Here is a 21,903-nt window from a genome sequence, read left to right on the forward strand (position 1 = left end):
TTATTTTAAAATATTAAAAGCCATTGTTATTTGTAATATCAATACATCTAAGTCACGTAAATACAAAACATGTTGCATTTCAAATGCTATAGGTGTCACATTTGCGAAAGTTATACCTATTGGCATTGTAAATGACAAAGCTATTAATTTAGCTATTTTCAAAACCAACACATAAATAATAAAAATTTCATTTACCAGACCAATAGCTCAAAGTTTCCTAATGCGAGACCTATTGCATTGCAAATGCTTGTTTCTTTTGTAAAGGGTACTGTTGGACCACACCCTGGCTGGCACATGTCCCATATTTGAAATGCAAGTAGTGCCTAATGCATGAAGGGTTGCTTTCAGGTGCCCTTGGAATTATTAGTCACTACTCCTGGACATGAGGTTTCCCTGCGACCTAACTCAACCAGATTTTGTTACCGAGATGCCTTCCTGCCAGGAGGAGGTTTGAGATTCTCCCCTATGCATCCCTAACATAAGCTAGTTGGCTGTCGGCTGCAGGCCTCAGCAACTAGGTGTCTAACCAAGTCTATATTTTCAACCCATGATGAATATCGTTGCCACCAGAGAGCACAATCCGAGAGGCTAATCCTCACATCCAGATGATCAAGAGGCATGATCTCTGCCTTATGGTGTAAAATAAGTAAATTTGGGAACATTTGGAGGATGGAAAGTCCCCTAAACTCTATACAGGTAGAAGTGTGTTCTATGAATGCCCACTGAACTGAAATTATTCAAGACAGTGGCATCTGATCTGTGCTGGAGAGGTTACACAGGGTTTTGGCTTGTTACCTACGTTTGTTTAACCACACCTGATTAATCTCAGAATGAATAATCCTGTGATCCTATTTTTTTCTCATTCATTTAGTGTTTTTTTAATTTTGGGCAATTAGATGAAATTCTTGTGTTTTTTAACTGGTGGAAGATCCCTAAATTCCCCATCTTAAAAAAAATGTAATAATGTAAATAATTCATTAAAAATGGCCCATCCCTTTTAGAATTCCTTTAGCCCTCCAGCTGTTACTGTTTTTTAAGTTCCACTCATTCTCCTGCTTAGATTGTAGTGATGCTATACAGATCATTGGTCATAGCCCGACTAAATTAAGATTCCTGTAGTGTAGTATGCACAAATGAATTGACCGGGTGCAGCACATAGAAAATGCAATAAGTTTAGAAAAAAGCAGGAGCTCAGCAAGCCACCGTTAACTGTTTAACTCATTACATATGGAAGCCAGCATCACATATTGACTTGTGTGTGGCAGCAGAAAGTGGCTCCTAAGAATTCATGGAGTCTTCTATTCTGTTAATATCACACCAAGAAAATACATGCTGTTGCTGCTGGGTGCAATAGTCACCAGGTTTACTCCATTATTGCAAGTTCTGCTCCCAGGAAGGGAGATAGCTCAGTAAAACTGCATCTTGTCCCATATTCCGATGAGTGAAAAACTTTGAAAGCTGTGTGTTCGAGGCATATGGGCTGCAGATGGTACATTTATGAATAGATCGCCATCTGGTGTTGGGCTCGGATGATTGCACTTTGTTTTTCTTCTGGAGAAGTCTTTTTCGTCATAGATGACTCCTCCTCTCGGTGTTAGTGCGCATGGGCATCGACTCCATCCTTAGATTGTTTTTTTCCGCCATCGGGTTCGGATGAGGATCGAAGCGCTCCGGACCGACTTCAACAAAGAAGGTTATAACCGGCGCGTATTTCCTTTCCAAATCGACGGTATTGTTATCGAACGCGACTTCCCTCCATACCGACGCGGTTCGAAGGACGACGACTACGAGAAACTCGACGTAGTCCAGCCCGGGGTCCATGGAAAGGACTCCATTCAAAAAATGTCCAACGTATGGTGCTAAGTTCCCACACAAGGACCTACACGAGGTGTGCAACCTCTGCTTGTCCCCTGAACACGAATCCAGGGACTGTGAGGCCTGTGCAGCGTTCTCTTCAAAATCGACGATTAGAAACCGTCGAGCCCGAAGACACGAGGTATCGAGAATGCAGTCACAAGCAATCCCGGAGCTGTTCGAGGACCGGCACCCAGAAGAGGAGGAAGAAGAGGCCGACGAGGCGGGGTCTGAAGTGGACGAGTCCGACGTCGAGGAAATCGACGTCCAACAAACCGTGAGTGACGACGTCCCTTTACCAAAGAACAGACCCCGCACGGAGTCGACCCCGCCCTCGAGCCCGGTCAGACAACCGAAAAAAGTTTCCAACGCCCCGCCTTCGAGCCCGGCAACGAAACAGAAACCGAAACACTCGGTCTCCCATCATGGTGGTTCCGATTCCGATAAACGGACCACATCGACACCGAAGCTCCAAGTCAAGGAAAGCTCGAAGTCGAAGCAGTCCATGTCGACACCGAAGCACGTTTCGGCGTCGAAAACACCCTCGACACCGGGGACATCTTCGATACCGAAGAAATCGGATCCGAATAAAATCTCGGTACCGAAAATACAAATGGACATTCAAAAGAAAAAAAAACTTTCGGACCCGAAAATTGCGGTACCGACACAGGAACACGGGACTGATCCTAAACAAAAGACTCTGTTTATTGACCCAAAGACTGGCAAGGTAGTCACAGAACTACCTAAAAAGAGGAAGAATGAACATTTGGACGACAATCTCAAAAGGTAGAGAGTTTCCCAGGGACCAGAAAGGACTGGGTATCAACAGTTTTAACAAAAAAGAAATCCTTTCTGTGTATTAGTCTTTCTATAAGTGACCAACAGGCCTACACATATGACTCATTCGGTGTTACTTATAGGTTTAAGCAGTTTTTCAACATTAGTACGCCACACTAGAATATCATTTTTGGTTACTCTCAAAGTTTTTTTATTTAAAATGTTTTTTTATAAAAACTTTTTTTTAAAAGAAGAACATGTATATTCACAAACTTTAGATCACACTTTAAATCATTTAAAAAGGGTGCTCTGTTACACTTATAGCTGCTATCTAACAATTCCAAGTTACGGTTTCTAGTTCAGAGTCACACCTGGTTCAAACAATATTTGTATATTCACATTAAGTAAATCAAAACAATACAATTCATTAATAATTAATAAGTCCTATTTGTCGACGCGTTTCGGTGCGTAGATTACATTTGTGGCACCTTCCTCAGGACAGACGAAATATTTAAAACCAACGTGATAGCTTCTTTCTAAAAAAGGAAAAAATAAATATAATCAATATATTTTCCTAAGGAGAGTTTTTATTCTAGTTGTGGACTAATTTACCAGTGGTTACTTTTTAATGTGTTGGGTCCCCTTACTTGAAATTTTAGGGATTTCAGTCCTTGTATTAATCTTTCTGGACTTCTTTATTCCTATTTGGCGTTACGCTTCTCATCGGTAGCACCAAAATCTTATTCTCTTATTGACTTTCTACAAAAGAAAAGCAGGGAATTATGCACCATGCTGGAGATAATGATATTGGCTCGTGCATCCATATTTCATAATTTACTTACTTATAGAGATTTTATATATCCCTTTAAAATATGGGTATCTGTCAAAGCTGGTACTGTGTTCCAGTCTGGCCCACAAGCGTTTGGTGGTGTTACTTTGCCACATACATTTAATAATGTTACTGCGCCTGTAGACAACACATTGATTGATTAAAAAATTTTTGCCTTCTTGTTTAGGTAGGTTTGGCTTGTAAGAGTAATTTTACTGATACCCACCTAGCAAATTATTACTCAATGCTGACACTCTGGCTCTTTCTTTCTTGCACCCTCTCCGGTGGTATCTGCCAACCTATATTTGGAGTGACATAGTGGTGTGTTTAAGTATCATCATCTCCATTATTTTCACCATGTTCTAATAACCCTATCTTCTATGCTTCTGGGGCAGTTGGTATGCCATACATACCTTGTTTAGTTGACGGGTTTGGCATTGGTCCAGAGTGCGCCTTGACTTTTTGTTTGGAGCGATAATCTTACTTTGGTCTGTTCTTTACCTAAAAGGTTAATAGATCATCTTAAGTTGGGAACAGAGACGTGTTGATATTACGTCTATATATTACATTTCTTACTTGTTTCTACCGCCTTAACGTGGGCATCTACTGTTTACTTTTCGCCCAATATCTCGCTCTTTTCACATAAAGCCCCGTTATCCTTCGTTATTATTACTGTGAACAGGTCCCTCACCCTTCGCCTGTTCTTTCAGAACATCGAGCCCCATTTGTGTTCATTATTCTAACTGGCGGTAAAAGTTCCCCACCATTCGCCTACTCTTTCATTAGGGCATGGACTATTACCGTCCTCCTGCTCAAGTCGCGCAGCCCCCGTCAGCTTTTGCATTCCCCGAACGCTTACCTTCTCATTGCCGGCACAGAGAAAATTGCTTGCGACCGCTTCCTGCTTTGGCTGCTTTCGATTGAGCTGGTTACATTGTGTCCGCCTTAAATACCCATGCGCATCCTTCATTAGTTAGCAATTGTCTCGTTAATTGAAGTCAATTGCTTAATTTCGCGGCAAAATTCGGCACCATTTTTGTAGTTTTATTATCCCTATTTGACTACCGAGCCACGAGTTCGAGTCCCCCGTATTCCCGAATCTGACCCTCATTATTTAATTAGTTTGATTTTGCAAGGGCATCATGTCCTTGCATTTACTTTATGTCTGTGCCACATACTCGCCACAGTATTGTTTTGCCAATAAATTTGCGTGTATAGTTGTCAGCGCCCATCTGTTAGCGCCATTTTAGTAGTTCATGGAAATTGTTTTGAACTACAAGGTCTCGGGTTCGAGACCGCTGTGGACGCCGAAACTCACTGTGCCACATGCTGAATTCTATATTTTGGGTAATCTGGGGCCTCATCTCTGATCTTGTTTACTCTACCTAGCCCTAGCTTGAGTATATTTTTCCTTTGTTTTTTTTGAAAAAGAACGAAATTACCCGTTTTGTCCATGCATTATTTTCTAGACAGAACATTAAAGCCACACGTTCAATGCCAGTGCTTGCCTCGTTTCTCAAATGGATACCACTTCTTGCATTTTTGTGTGATTTAGCAAATACCACAGTGATGTTAAAACAATGGACATTTCATATTCACTCAGCAATACATTTAATTTGCACTGGTATAAAAGGAGTACAGAAGTACATAGTATATATTTCACTTTATACAGACTTAAGTAAAAATGTACCTGGGTGAAAAGTATACACTTAATTTGCAATAGTACAAACAGAGTGCAAGAATACATAGTATATATTTCATTTTATACAAACTTCAGTAAAAGTATACCAGGGTAGACAGTATACTGTCCTGTGGGGTCATTACCGAATCATTCTATCCCACTCCTCCCGTCCATTTAATCCATGGTAGTATGACTTGAATTTGGACATGTAGAATTGTTCCCTCTGTTTGCGTTTTTTGTTTAAATCGCCCCCTTTGTTAAAACATTTGGGCGACAAGACTCATCCGAAGAAGAGAACAATGGGGACGAATACAACTCCTCCCTCTTCTCCCAAACCTAGACACACCCCATCTTCTCCTCTTCCTCACAATAGGCCAAATATTCCTCCTACACGACCATCTACACCTACAACAGATGTAGAGAGCGACACAGGGGAGGGGGAACACCCTGGGGATGATGAAGACACAATCCCAGAGGAGGCAGACCCATAGGAAGAGTATAATGTAGGGTCAGATAATGATAACGACCCTGAATTGTATCCCTCAAAACCTTCACCTCCTGATGACAATACTGGTTTTGCACAACTCATTAATAGAGCAGCAACATATCATAACGTAGAACTACATGCAGAACCTCAAATAGAGGACTTCTTATTAGAAACACTACCTACTGCACAAAGAACATCAGGAACACTACCAATGCTTAAGGGCCTTCTCAGTCATACATCAGAGATATTCAAAGACCCAGTGAGGGCTAGGGTATTGAACCCAAGAATCGATAAAAAATATAGGGCAGCTCCAAAAGACCCAATATACATTAAAGGGCAAATTCCTCTAGACTCATTAGTGGTCACAAACGCTCGTAAGAGAGCAAACTCTTTATCTACAGGAGAAGCTCCACCTCCTGACAAAGAGTCTAAACTAATAGATGCCTCTGGCAAGAGAGTGATAAGAAAATAAGGTGCCAGGGCTCGGGTTTGAACCACCAAAGCTTGTTTATTCAGCTGGTGTCAGCCTTCCTTTCAATGATTTCAAGAAGGTATGCATTTGTCATATATTAAGCATTTCAAAACATATTTACATTTTCATTCAATCCTCATAGGAAGAAACCTTCCTTAAGCTGTGGATATAGTTTCAAGGCTTTTTGCATACATTACAATATTTTCAAAGCAATTAAAACGAAAAAACAAATAGAAAGGATTCACAAACAGTTGTACTTTGACTTTCAAATATAAACAACATCTGTGAGTTATGTACACCTAAGCTTGTTCAGGTACATATGTTCTTAAATACATTGCCCTATGCTATTATGCGTCTCTTTCCAACAGCCAAATAGCCGACGCGTTTCCGAACCCTTCTCTTAATCAATGGGGTTCTTCATCAGGGCTGGGCTGTGTACCTATGGTGCAAAATTAAGGGACATTTAGTATCTCCTTTTCCTATACTTTGTGAAAATTGGTAAACAGGCTAAACCTCTAGAAAGTTTTACCTTGTTTGACGTTAATGCAGGACGCTGTTTTCAGAGCGGGGCATCGAGTAAATTTGGATTTTCACCACTATCTAAATTAGGGTGAAGAATAACGATTCTTATGAGTATTTCAGCAATGATGTTTGCTTGTTAATAAATTCCGGTTAATAAGGGGCGCTGACACTTACTTGTGTATTATTTTCATCTAGTTCTTCACTACATCAGTGCGATCTTGGTTAAAAGACTGCAGCGTGTTCCGCGGTGATTGTTGTTCTGAACAATTAAAAAATTAGATGTCAGTTCGTGTGCAGTGTCTTGCTCCAATTTTATGTGCGTTAGGGTTATAGCATGCTTACTTGTACGAGGTGCGGCGGGGGACCAAGGTGCTGCTACAGTTATTTCAGCTGCCACACTATTTCCAATTGTGCGGACGGGTTATTCAGGGATGAATCAATATTCTGTTAGGGAAAATTCACAACGGAAAAATCCGTTACCAATTGGTCACGTTCTTTCTTTGACTGGCACTTAGATTCATTTCCAGGGCCCAACCTTACCTTGCTCAATTACTTCAGAGGCCGTCCTCGGGGGTCTGTCTACCGCATGACTCTCACTCCGTTTGGCTACCGCATGGCTCTCACTCGTTTGGCAGTGTTCCAGGCGAGTTTCTACACCCGCGGAGTACGATCTCCTATTTAAATATGCCGCTCGGCATTGTGGGATTTGTAGTTTGACGCATGGTTTGCGCTTCACCAAAAGTATCTGACAATTTGTGATTTGAAGTGCAGCGCTATGGTTCACATATGCGTAATATGTGTATTCTGCGACAGTGGTGGGGGTCACAGGGGGCTCAATAGTTCAATCTTTGTAATTCGGACATCTCGTTCAGGCCGTCCATCACGCAATTAAATTTGAGAATTAAATAAGATTCTTTTTGAAGTAGCATGGCATCGATGTTTCCTCCTCTGGCAAGAGAGTGGCATCTCAGGCGGCAAACAGCTGGCGCATAGCTAATACGCAAGCACTACTTGCAAGGTACGACAGAGCGCATTATGATGAGTTAGAAAAACTCATCACACATCTCCCTAAAGAACATCAAAAGAGGGCAGATCAACTCATACAAGAAGGGAAGTTAATTACTAACACTTCAATAAAGTGCGCCCTAGACGCGGCAGACACTGCAGCAAGGTCTACAAACACAAGCATCATGTTAAGGAGACATGCATGGCTCAGAGTATCAGGGTTCAAACAAGAAGTACAAACATCGTTACTGAACCAACCTTTTGATGGGAAAACACTTTTCGGCACAGGGACAGATGAGGCCCTAGAAAAGATGAAGAAGGATACCGAAACGGCTAAATCAATGGGAGCATTGCAACAGCCGACACAAAGAGGTTCCTTTCGTAGATCCACCTATAGAGGAGGATCCAAAAATACGGGTACAAGCCAGCAGCAAACCTCTTTTACACCTACATCACCCAGAGGTAATTCTAGAGGTGGATACAGGGGTAACAACAACAAGGGTAGAGGTCGCGGAAACAACAACAACCGCAACTCTCCAACCCCAAAACAGTGACTTCATACAGCTCCCCCCAGACCATATAACACCGGTCGGGGGACGCCTATCACAGTTCCTACCTGTCTGGGAAAACATCACATCAGACAGGTGGGTGAGACAAATTATCCAACATGGTTATTGCCTAGAACTCACAGCTACCCCACCAAACATCCCCCCCAAACAGCGTCCAATGAAACAAGATCACCTGACACTGTTAAAACAAGAAGTACTATCCCTGCTAGAAAAGCATGCCATAGAGAAAGTTCCACAGCACCAACAAGGAACAGGAGTATACTCCCTATACTTCCTAATTCCCAAAAAGGACGGGTCTCTAAGGCCAATACTGGACCTAAGACCTCTCAACGCATACATAAATTCGGAACATTTCCACATGGTCACGCTCCAACAAGTACTGCCTTTACTGAAGAAAGGGGACTTTCTTTCTACACTGGATCTAAAAGACGCTTATTTTCATATCCCGATTCACAAAGCCCACAGAAAATACCTCAGGTTTGTGGTAGAAGGACAACATTATCAGTTCAAAGTCCTTCCGTTTGGTGTCACAACGGCACCAAGGGTGTTCACAAAATGCCTGGCAGTGGTGGCAGCTCACCTAAGAAGACAACAAATTCATGTCTTCCCATACTTGGACGACTGGCTAATAAAGGCCAGGTCACAAGAGGAATGTCTTCAAAACACACAAAAGACAATTCAGCTACTATACCAGCTAGGGTTCACGGTGAACTACACAAAGTCACACCTACAACCAAACAAGGTTCAACAATATCTGGGGGCTACTATAGACACAGAAAAAGCCAAAGTGTACCCCAACCCAGTCAGGATCCAAACAATGCTTACAGTCATTCAAAGATTTCAGCCACAACACTCACTACCAGCAAGAGTGTTCATGCAGCTATTAGGGATGATGTCATCCTGCATACTGCTAATACCATATGCCAAACTACAAATGCGTCCGCTACAAGAATGCTTAGCGACACAGTGGAATCAGGCTCAAGGACAGATTACAGATCTGGTGTTGGTAGACGACCGCACACACCGCTCTCTGAAGTGGTGGAACATAACAAACATTGCCAAGGGGCGGTCGTTCCTAGAACCAATTCCACAGGTGACAATAACAGCGGACGCATCGCTCACCGGATGGGGAGCACATATGGACAAATACACAGTACAAGGAAGGTGGAGTGTGCAGGAAAGAAGACTGCACATCAATCATCTAGAACTACTAGCAGTGTTTCTAGCATTGAAAGCCTTCCAAATACATGTTACCAACAAAGCAGTCCTGATCAGAACAGACAACATGACAGCAATGTATTATATTCAAAAACAGGGGGGGACGCACTCTCTCCAACTATCCAGACTAGCACAGGAAATTTGGAGATGGGCCATTCCGCAAAACGTCTATCTGTTAGCCGAACACCTACCAGGAGTCCAAAACCAGATAGCAGACATCTTAAGCAGACAGTCGGAACAAATACACGAATGGGAACTGCACCACCAAATACTGCAGCCATTCTTCCAAAGATGGGGACAACCAGAGATAGACCTCTTTGCCACTCATCAGAACGCAAAATGCCAAAGCTTCGCGTCCAGGTATCCACATCACCTGTCGCAGGGCAATGCGTTATGGATAAATTGGTCCAACAAATTTGCATACGCTTTTCCCCCTCTCCCACTAATCCCATTAGTGGTCAGGAAGCTGCAACAACATTCAATGACCATGATACTAGTAGCACCCACGTGGGCAAGACAGCCGTGGTTCACCACGCTCCTGCAACTCTCACAAGTGCCACATCAAAAGCTATGAATTCTACCCATGCACCTTACACAGAACCATGGAGAAATAATGCACCCAGACCCAACTCAATTGAACTTAGCGATCTGGCTCCTGAAATCCTAGAATTTGGGTACTTAGATCTACCCCCAAATTGCATGGAGATAATTAAACAAGCGAGACGTCCAACCACCAGAGCATGCTATGCAGCTAAGTGGAAGAGGTTTGCTATACACTGTACTAATAACAATATCAACCCTCTGGACGTGTCAACAAAAGAGATTATTTGCTACTTATTACACTTACAGCAATGTAATCTAGCGTACACATCTATCAGAGTACATCTAGCAGCTATAGCAGCGTACCTACAAAACAGGCAACACATATCACTGTTCAGAGTACCAGCGATAAAAGCATTCATGGAAGGCCTTAAAAGAGTCATTCCACCACGATTACCACCTTCCCCAGTCTGGAACCTCAACGTAGTACTCACCAGACTAATGGGGCCACCCTTCGAACCTATGCATAGGTGCGAAATGCAATTCCTTACATGGAAGGTGGCTTTCCTTATAGCCATTACCTCACTCAGGAGAGTAAGTGAATTACAGGCATTGACAATACAAGAACCATTCCTACAGTTACACCAGAATAAAGTGGTTCTTAGAACAAACCCAAAGTTCTTGCCTAAAGTAATTTCAGCATTCCACATCAATCAGCCAGTGGAATTACCAGTCTTCTTTCCAAAGCCACAGACTGTGGCAGAAAGGGCTCTGCATACACTAGATGTCAAAAGAGCCATTTTGTACTACATAGAAAGAACACAAAACTTCAGGAAAACTAAACAACTATTTGTAGCATTTTCCCCAGCACATAAGGGCAATCCTATCTCTAAAGCAGGCATCGCTAGATGGATTGTAAGATGTATACAAATATGTTACATTAAAGCAAAGAGAACATTAACTGTTCCTCCTAGAGCTCATTCTACACGAAAACTAGGAGCATCTATGGCATTCTTAGGGAACATTCCCCTAGATGACATATGTAGAGCAGCAACTTGGTCTACACCACATACATTCACAAAGCACTACTGTGTTGATGTACAGGCTGCACAACAAGCCAGAGTGGGCCAGGCTGTATTAAAAACTCTATTTCAAACAGTTGCGACAGACACTGGTGACCACCGCTAGGGAGGTAACTGCTTTACAATCTATTCATAAATGTACCATCTGCAGCCCATATGCCTCGAACGGAATATGCTACTTACCAGTATGCATCTGTTCTTGGCATAGAGGGCTGCAGAGTGGTACATGCCCTCCCTGCCACCCCGGAAACCTGTGTCTGTCCCAACATTATCTTATTTAGATACACTTACATGGGCATATCTTTATGTACTATACTACACTACTCCATCTAACCCTACTATGGCAAAACAATCTAAGGATGGAGTCGATGCCCATGCGCACTAACACCGAGAGGAGGAGTCATCTATGACGAAAAAGACTTCTCCAGAAGAAAAACAAAGTGCAATCATCCGAGCCCAACACCAGATGGTGATCTATTCATAAATGTACCACTCTGCAGCCCTCTATGCCAAGAACAGATGCATACTGGTAAGTAGCATATTCCTTTTGTGTGGTGAATTAATGTCGATATTCTGCGCAAACTGTTCACTCCCAAATCAGATTTCCAGCAGGATTTTTAGCAAACTCTAAAGTGTTCTGAAAAGCTGGCAGAGTAACGATGATTGTCAGACTCTCCATCGGGTCACTGAGGGGTAGCTGTGCACAGTACAAGTATCTTTTCATTAATTATTTTCGTTCCTTCATATTTCCTGCTGTACTCAAGTAGCATGAACAGTATGCACCGATATACCCAAGTTCCTTTCCACATGCCTCTCAACTTACTGCATTGAACCTCAACACTGGCACAAACCTGTAGCATCTCATCCCTTGTTTGACATCTTAGACAAGCACTTTTAATAAGTTTGCTGCAAGAACTTGTATAAACGTTGCACAGAACTTGTGATAGAGGAGATGGTAGGAGGAACACTGTCATAATTTCACTGTGGAGGTGTTAAATCTTCCAGCACTAAGTGAATTGTGAACAGGGACTTGATCACTAATATTTCCAGGGCCCTCCACTTGAAGTGAGGAACCATGATGCATTCTTTATAACTTTTTCAGGCATGTTTACAAGGATGCAGTGATTGAGGAGTCTAAACATCAGGCAAGAGCAGGTAGCCTGCCATGATCTTTAGTTTGCAAGACACCTATGATGCAGATTTACTTTAGAATCAGGGACTACTATTAGGCCGACTGGGGTATTTTTCAGATGATTCAGCATTTTAAAAGGTACTATTGTTCACTTTACAAGCGTAGTCAGAAAATGCAGGTTAAAGATGCATTAGTGCCAATTGTAGTTTCATGCAGAAACTATAACTTTCCTGGGTAGGTAGAAGAGCATCAACTGTGTAAGAGCCAACATGTTTATGAATAAGATGCTGACCTCATCTTCCATGGCATCCCACTCCCATGGATAATAGTCACAGGCTGCACCCTAGTTCACAGATGTATCATTGACATCTGTCATTCATGTGGGCACACAGAATGCTTCTTTGAAGTCCTTGATACCATACTGGATGATTAACCTACTTTGCCCTTCTCAGTTTCCTTGAAAACGTGAATCTAAACCTGAAGGATCACACAAACCTAGTCTTGTATCAGCTCTTTTCTGACCCTACTCTCATAAATAGTCAACCATCCCCCATTCTGTCACATTCAACTCATATTGGGCACTAATTTTATCATCGGCATGACCCTTCAGTTGCTACACAACTCCTCCATCCACTTCCAGATGAAAAATACACCCTGACACTATCGGAGCTCATTCCCTTTAGTTCATAATGACTTCTTCGGTCTGCTTCACTGGCTTCATCAATCTCAATCTCATAAACGCATTGAAATTAGTTGCTATAAGAACCTTTCTTCAGCCAAACACAAAATACCCAGCACAAAAGCTACTATCCCTGCTCTCTGCATTTCACACCACTGTAAACAAGTTCATTCTCAAAGCCAAAAACAGTTATTTCCTTTCAAATCATCCATGTTGGGACTACATTTTTCATAATGCTTATAGTGCACCAAACAGCTTCTCCTCGCTCCACTCGGGCCTAGATTTCTTCCTTCCCATCCACCCCCTCGTAATCCCCTAGTTAGTACAGGAGGGCAAGTGAGAGGTAACAGATGAACTAACTAGGAGTTGTTGTGGGAGCGGGATGAGAAGGAATGAATGTAAGCTTTTAATGGGGCAAAGGGAAGTGATTTGGTGTGGTTTAAACATGAAAAATGCTCCCAAATTGTCATTTGGCATGCTAATTTTTCCTGATACTGACAACTTTTTTCACTTTTCATTGTAGCGTGGCCTCATGAACACATTGAGATCAACCTTAGATGCACATTTCTAACTCAAATCCTTTACCCTTCAAGCACCCTAGATTCAGCCTTGGATATCTCCTGACACCTTATCCATAGAAGCCAGTATGTGCTCTTGGCTAAGACCCTGGAAGCTGAATGTCCCATATTCAGCAAGCTCACACACAGTCTGTTTTCTAATACCCTTCTGCTCTGTTCTCTCCTCTGATATATCTTTCACTTGCATTTCTAGCTTCATCGCCATAGCTAGACTGTCTTCTCTTTTCATCCACCTTTGAAATCTGCTGCAATTGATACTGTGAAAACCTGACCCGTATCCTCATACGTGCCTCTCCCTTATTGCACGGAGTGCTCTTGGGTGAAATATATCCTTTGTCTGCAGCTACTTGTTCTAGGTTCCCTGTTAATCTGATAAGGCCACGTATAGTACCCTCCACCAAGCCTCCTTTTTTAGGTCTCGTGACCTATCAATGCGCATTGAGAGAAGCGAGACTATAGGGCTTTAAACAAAGTTTAACTAACTGCGGCGATTTGGTGCTGTGCCCGTGCGCTTTTAGGTCAATGCGCAAGCGCATTGACCTAAAATGCGCGTGCACATCACCAAATCGCCATCTGTTCCCAAAGCCACACTCCTCCCACACCTTTGAAGTGAAGCTTAGCTTCACTTCAAAGGCCCCGGCTGCTTCACACCCTCATGCCGCTCTCCCCGCTCCGCCCCTGCCCGCCGTGTGTCTCCCCTTCGGTGTCTTAAGTTGTTGTGTGCAATCTCAACAATGACCTGGACCTATTGTCTGTTTTAGTTATGTTTTTGTGGGTAATAAAGTTGCTGTTTCATAGATGAGTCTGTAAACATATAGTCTGTTCATTAGACCAGTTTTCATTCTTGTGAGAATCAGTACCGCTTCATATGCATCTCCAGTCTGGTTGCAAAGAGCACTGCCAGGAACCAATCATAGCAGCGTTAGTGTGATTTTAGTGCATCAAACTACTATAGCACTTTATTGCGTAAAAATGTTTATTTCTAAAGGTTTTTTTTGTTAACAGTTTTACATCCTAATATTGCACGTCATCTAATAACCCTCTTCACACTCTATTATGAATCCAGAGCAGGAGAGTCTGGCCTGGATTCCCTCTTGCCTTAACTTCTTTCCCTGCATGCCTCCTCTCTCTGGCTATAGCCTACTCTGTTTAACGTAATCATTTATTGTATTTATCCAAATTGCCAACGCGTAATTTCATGAGCCTCATCCTTGCCGCCTTTGAACCCCTATCCGTATGATCATTATTCTTGTTTGTCGCCCTGCCCTTTGCTTAGTCACTATACCTGTCTTCTGTTTCATGCTCCCCCTCTGCCCTTTCTGTCCTGAGAGCAGTTTACTTGGCAGTGGAAGACGGTACTTGAAGGTAATCAGCAGAAGTCCTTCCCAAGCTGCCCTCGTGTCCTTGTCATTCCTCTCTCTACCTGTACTGGAGCTCGAAGCCATCTCCTCTGCGTTCGGCTCCGTTCTGATTACCTCTGAGTCCTCCACATCACCTGTTCTTTCACTTTCGCTTTCTCGTTATATGCCCATATACATCTCCCCTCACACTCACCCTCACTCACCCTCACCCTCACCTTCACTCACACTCACCCTCACCCTCACCCTCACTCACCCTCAACCCCTCACCCTCACTCACCCTCACCCTCACTCACCCTCAACCCCTCACCCTCACTCACCCTCACTCACCCTCACCCTCACTCACCCTCAACCCCTCACCCTCACCCTCACTCACCCTCATTCACCCTCACCCTCACTCACCCACCCTCAACCCCTCACCCTCACTCACCCTCAACCCCTCACCCTCACTCACCCTCAACCCCTCACCCTCACTCACCCTCACTCACCCTCCCTCACCCTCACCCTCACTCACCCTCACTCACCCTCACCCTCACCCACCCTCACTCACCCTCACCCACCCTCACTCACCCTCACTCACCCTCACCCACCCTCACTCACCCTCACCCTCACTCACCCTCACTCACCCTCAACCCCTCACTCACCCTCACTCATCCTCAACCCCTCACCCTCACTCACCCTCACCCTCACTCACCCTCAACCCCTCACCCTCACTCACCCTCAACCCCTCACCCTCACTCACCCTCAACCCCTCACCCTCAACCCCTCACTCACCCTCAACCCCTCACCCACCCTCACCCTCACCCTCACTCACCCTCACTCACCCTCACTCACCCTCACTCACCCTCACTCACCCTCACTCACCCTCACTCACCCTCACTCACCCTCACTCACCCTCACTCACCCTCAACCCCTCACTCACCCTCACCCTCACTCACCCTCAACCCCTCACCCTCACTCACCCTCCCTCACTCACCCTCACTCACCCTCACCCTCACTCACTCACCCTCACTCACCCTCAACCCCTCACCCTCACTCACCCTCACTCACCCTCACTCACCCTCACCCACCCTCACTCACCCTCACTCACCCACCCTCACTCACCCTCAACCCCTCACCCTCACCCACCCTCACTCACCCTCAACCCCTCACCCACCCTCACTCACCCTCGCTCACCCTCACCTTCACTCACCCTCACTCACCCTCAACCCCTCACCCACCCTCACTCACCCTCAACCCCTCACCCTCACTCACCCTCACTCACCCCCACTCACCCTCAACCCCTCATCCTCACCCTCACTCTCCCTCACTCACCCTCACTCACCCTCACTCACCCTCACTCACCCTCACTCACCCTCACTCACCCTCACTCACCCTCACTCACCCTCACTCACCCTCACTCACCCTCACTCACCCTCACTCACCCTCAACCCCTCACTCACCCTCACCCTCACTCACCCTCAACCCCTCACCCTCACTCACCCTCCCTCACTCACCCTCACTCACCCTCACCCACTCACCCTCACTCACCCTCAACCCCTCACCCTCACTCACCCTCAACCCCTCACCCTCACTCACCCTCAACCCCTCACCCTCACCCTCACTCACCCTCAACCCCTCACCCTCAACCCCTCACTCACCCTCACTCTCACCCTCACTCACCCTCACTCACCCTCAACCCCTCACCCTCACTCACCATCACCCTCACTCACCCTCAACCCCTCACCCTCACTCACCCTCACCCTCACTCACCCTCAACCCCTCACCCTCACCCTCAACCCCTCACCCTCACTCACCCTCAACCCCTCACCCACCCTCACCCTCAACCCCTCACCCTCAACCCCTCACCCTCAACCCCTCATCCTCACTCACCCTCACTCACCCTCAACCCCTCACCCTCACTCACCCTCAACCCCTCACCCTCAACCCCTCACCCTCACCCTCACTCACCCTCACAACACATATTGTATTACAATAGGTGTCACATTTGCGAAAGATAAAACTATTGGCATTGTAAATAACAAAGCTATTAATTTCGCTATTTTCAAAACAAGCACATAAATAAAAAATGTGTCCTTTACAATACCAATAGCTCAAACTTTCCTAATGCGAGACCTATTGCATTGCTGTGCTTCTCTCCCCTGCTGCAATCTCCTGCTCTCTAGAGATGTGGCCTAACGACCAGAGCTGCCATCTAAGTCACGTAAATACAAAACATGTTGCATTCCAAATGCTATAGGTGTCACATTCGCAAAAGTTATAACTATTGGCATTGTAAATGACAAAGCCATCAATTTAGCAATTTTAAAAACCAACAAATAAATAAAATGTCATTTACAAGACCAATAACTCCAACTTTTCTAATGCGAGACCTATTGCATTTCCAATGCTTGTACTGGATAAAGGTTGAGCAGCTAACCTCAATTTGAGCTCATTAGTCATCGTCTCATACAGCTGTGTAAATGGCCACACCTCAGTTTCACGGGTTGCTCAATATACCATACAGATTACTGAACTATATACCAAGATTTGTTAATTTGTACAGCATTTAAGTTCGAAATGCTATGACTGCCAAATAAATAAACATGACCTTTGTTGAAATTCTGTTATTGGGCAAGAATTGTTGGGATCTTGTTATCTTAAATTGTCTCTCAAACACTGGCATGTTCTAACCTTCTCCAAAGTGACAGATATCAACTTGTTTTGTTTTTTAGATGCTCCCTTTGTGGATATGTATGTAGTCACCCTCCATCATTGAAATCTCATATGTGGAAACATGCAAGTGACCAAAATTACAATTATGAACAAGTGAACAAAGCCATCAATGACGCTATATCCCAGAGCAGCAGGTGTGTCAACTTTTAATGTGGTCATTCGGCTTGTAATCCTAGAAATGTGATCTGTTCAAATGTTAGTATTTAATTGAGAACTTTTGAACCTGCTTTTTGTTTGATACTTATGTATATATTTTTATATTAAAGGGTTCAAGAGGAAACGCAAAGTAGTGTGCAAGATGGAGCCGATGATACGTCAGAATCTTTCTTTCAAACCTCGGAGAACTTGATGTCGCTATCCGAGTTGGCAAGCCAGACTAGAAATGAGATGGTTATTTCAGAGGAAGTCCAAAAACGAGGCGTTGTAAGGAATGCAGTGTGCAGTTCAGAAAACAGTTTAACACAGCCACGGCCGGGTATGGAATACTGTGTCCTCCTGTTCTGCTGCTGTATATGTGGATTTGAATCTACAAGTAAAGAACTTCTTATGGATCACATGAAAGAACACGAGGGGGAAATAATCAACATTATTTTAAGTAAGGATCAAAATGCTGCTTCAAGTGCAATTTAGGAAGTACAGATGGCAAAACATTTTCAGTCCTTCGAGATGCACGTTCTAATCTTTGTGGGAAAGCGTGGACACAATTAGTGGAGACCTTGAAAAAGATTCTGGTTCACTAATGGAGCACACATAACCAAATATTGAGTGGTTTAGGGAAGTGTGACTTAGCTTAGTTTTCCCTACGTGCCAGACAACAGAATGTTTGCTAGTGATTAGTGATTTTGAAAAAAATGTGTTTCTCTGAGCCACGTCTGACTCTAATTATCAATTAGACCTCAACGGTTAAAATTGGAACTCCATAAAGATGGCTCCTAGACCTTCCTCTTCTACTTCAATCTAATCCAGGGCTTTTTTATGTCCTTGTGAGTTGACAAATTGGTGGTGAAACCAGTTTGATGACTTCCATGTCCTCCCTTTGTTCACTCGCCATTGATGGTTACTTGGATGCACTGGCACTTGCCCATTGCCATAACGGATGATTGAACCCATGCTGGAGAGAGCACTTCCCCATAAATAGCAAGATCATTCACGCACTGAGTCCCAGTGAGCATTACTGAGAACAAGTGAAAGTGAGGAGTTAACATAGCAGTTTGAAGCAGTGTATCATTGGCAGTTTGTAAAGTAAAAGTCATGTTAGAGGGTGTGTGCAATTGTGTTTCTTATTGTTATTTTTACTGCAAGTTCAGCTTTTTAAGTAGCAGTTAATAATGTTTGTTACAGTTAATAGTTTTATTCTATTTTTTAGTAGCAAATGTACCATATTTTATTTTGCGCAGTAATTTATATTTGTTTTTAGTTTTCGGCTTAATTTTGGTTTTGATATTGTATTGTACAGGCAGAAGTATAAAGGGCACTCGCAACCTTTCAGTATAATATGACTTTAAAATACGTCCTTACAAGCGATTTCTTACTTCCCTTGTGTTTTTTTCTTCTCTAAGCATCCAATACACACCAGTCACTAATCTTTAAGGAAACTACAGTGCAGCTACTCTGCCAAAGAAAATCTCAAATAACTAGCAAAGTACTACAAATTGAACCATACTCCTGTGCAGTTCAAATGCCTATCCAGAAAGATAAGGATTTTATGTGTGAATGTTGCCATGATATTTCCACTTTTATTATCGTAATTTAAAGCACAGCAAAAGTCTTCAAGGTGTATTTCTTGTGGGAAATTAATATTTGCTCAACCCAGAAGCAGCTTAGCCCTTTGACTGGTTTTGATACTGCTTCGAAAAGGGTCGAGTATTAATCAACCCGAGTGGACCAAGTGTTGGCTGATTCTTCGTGTTCTCATAATAACACAATATCGACCGTACCTTTAATTTGAGCAATTAAATAATGTATTAAGCTGTACACATGGTGGATCAGTAATTGAGTGGTGTTGCTTCCATGCATCTAAACTTTGAAGGAGCATTGGGCCTGACTATCCTACTTTTCTCTGTTCATTATGTGGAGTGGAAGAGAGAGAGATGTAAACAGGATAAGCATATAGACATAAACACATCTTCTTTATTTCCAAATTGATTTTGAAAGCTTTGGTATTTGCCAAAATCAAACTTTCTTACAGAGAACAGTTCTAAATGTCTCCATCATTTATATGGGCGAAGATCATGGCTCCTTGGACCATATCTCTGTTCAGCTGCTCCGGAACGCCTGCAAGCCTTTCTGCACTTTCCACTATTTCATAATTTTATTTCAAAGTTGAGGAGAAACTATAGACGTTTCTTCATTCTGATGACACCAACTTGGTCGTGTCTGCTTTGATTGATAAACTATATATGTATATCTAAGGACACATGCTAGACTGCCCTAATTTTAAATGGTGTGTCTCATGAAGCAGGGTATTGGATTCGGAACCATTTGTTGTTTTTGGGTGATCCTAGTCATACTGCCTTCAGGACTCAGTACAAGAGCCAGGGAACAATATGTTCCTCTTCATATGTTCAGTGAACTGTGCCCCTCCCTTTAAGTGGTGGAGATTCTCCTAAATTACATGTGCTAAATCTTTTTCTCTGTAATCCTGCCCTTTGAGCTCCCATTTTTTTATTTTAGATTTCCATTATTTGTCAGAAAAGCCTAGGCTCCATTTATAGAAGCTCGTCTTTCCTCTTCTCTGGAAACTTCATTTCGAGGTGGTTTTTGTGTTTTTGCCCATATTAATATATATGCCATGATCTCACGTGATCAACGAGCCTTAACCCATTCCCCTTCCTATCTTGAAATTAACCTTCGTGGAGACATAGACTCTGTGTTCACCCCTGTTCTTTCCATATTTTCTCTCAAATGTAAACCAAAATAAGTGGATCATTTTGGTGTAGTACAAGTTAGCTATGGGGACAGATTCCTACTACTTCACACAAGCATACAAGTATAGGCCCTTCATAGCATTTCTGTTCATGTTCTGTCTCAGTCGCTCAAAGGATTAGAAGGTTCTGCTTTCTTGTTGTTTAATTTCCTAAATTAACAATGGGAATGTTTCAATCAAGCATCAAGGCTTTGGTTGCATCCTAAATAGCTTTTTATACATGCTGCTGTTCTGAAATTAAAGGAGTTTTCTATCCAGAGAATACTCATACTTATTCTGTCTGAACTGCAATTTATTCACATAGTGTTAGTCTTTGTTCATTCTTATAGAGAATTTCAGCAAAGTATCCAGTTTTCCTTCCCAGAGTACATACTTGATGCCTGACATGCATCTCTGTATCTCCGTTTGATCATTTGCTTCCAGTGGGAAAGTCAGGGGTAAGAGTAAGGAAAATGTCTTAATTATGGCACCAGTAGTTGATGTGCTTAGGCGATTTTAGCTTGCTTAATTTGTTGTGGTCAGCATATGTGCCTGAGATCTGAAGAGAGGATATGCACCAGAGGCAGGACTGTCTGGAAACATATATCAATGCACAGTACATAGAGCCCATCATTTATATTAAAGTACCAACTGAAGAAGAGCACCTCTTGTTTGACTAAAGAGACAACAGGTTCCAGAGACTTCCTTTTTTAATGTTAAAATGTTCTGCAAGATGTTCCTAACTAATTTAAAAGGTGAGCTATAAAACAGTCTTATTATCGATCGATACACTTTTAAAAAGTATTCAGTTTGTTTTGTATTCTTGCTGTAATGCTTTTTTTCTACTTTTGGGGTTAAAGTACCCGTATGTTATGTTTTTTAGTGATATTTGAATATTCTATTTTTAAACTTATTTATAATGTATTTATGTGAATTTTATTTTAAGACCCCATCTTGACTCCTCAAGAAAAGAAATTAGTGCACACCTACTAGTGCACTGCTTGATTGGTGCTGCCTGTCTGCGTGTGTCCTTCGTCGTTAAGGATGGCGAATATTTTGGAAGGATCGGGCCTGAGATGTGTCTACATTTTAAGACATGTGTTGTTAAATATCTAAACATGTGTCTGAGCTGTAATTTTAGTGATCACATATTTTTTCAGGTTTTGAAATCCTTGCATTATCTGGTTCTTACCTTGATGTTATACACATATTTGAAAGTACGTTCCTCATAAACCTGACTTTGTCAGCCTCTCAGAACAACATGAAAAAAATTATCAAGTCTTGTTACAGACCAGATTTGCACAAATGATTATTGCAAAGATTGCTCATTGGTGGCCACCACTTAAAAGAGAATGTAAGGCATTGAGCATCTGTAGATGTGGGATAGGCCACTAGGGCTACAAGCAATTGGTTGAAACATATGAAGCTTAACATGACCGATACTAGGGTCCCAATTTACAACGGTGTTTTGCTGTTAAGGCACAAAAATACATGTTTTTT

General features: G+C 42.9%; 1 protein-coding gene across 1 annotated transcript in view; it reads left to right on the top strand.

The window, feature by feature from the left end:
- Positions 1-20,679, top strand: part of ZNF507 (zinc finger protein 507) — a 137,091-nt gene extending 116,412 nt beyond the window's left edge. Inside the window, exons 6-7 of the mRNA XM_078668443.1 lie at positions 17,498-17,632; positions 17,765-20,679. Coding sequence (XP_078524569.1) covers positions 17,498-17,632; positions 17,765-18,128 — 499 coding nt within the window. The 3' untranslated portion in view covers positions 18,129-20,679. The remainder of the gene's footprint in view (positions 1-17,497; positions 17,633-17,764) is intronic.
- Positions 20,680-21,903: the final 1,224 nt, after the last annotated feature.

Source organism: Lissotriton helveticus, chromosome 12 (assembly GCF_964261635.1).
Source record: "Lissotriton helveticus chromosome 12, aLisHel1.1, whole genome shotgun sequence".
Lineage (NCBI taxonomy): Eukaryota > Metazoa > Chordata > Amphibia > Caudata > Salamandridae > Lissotriton > Lissotriton helveticus.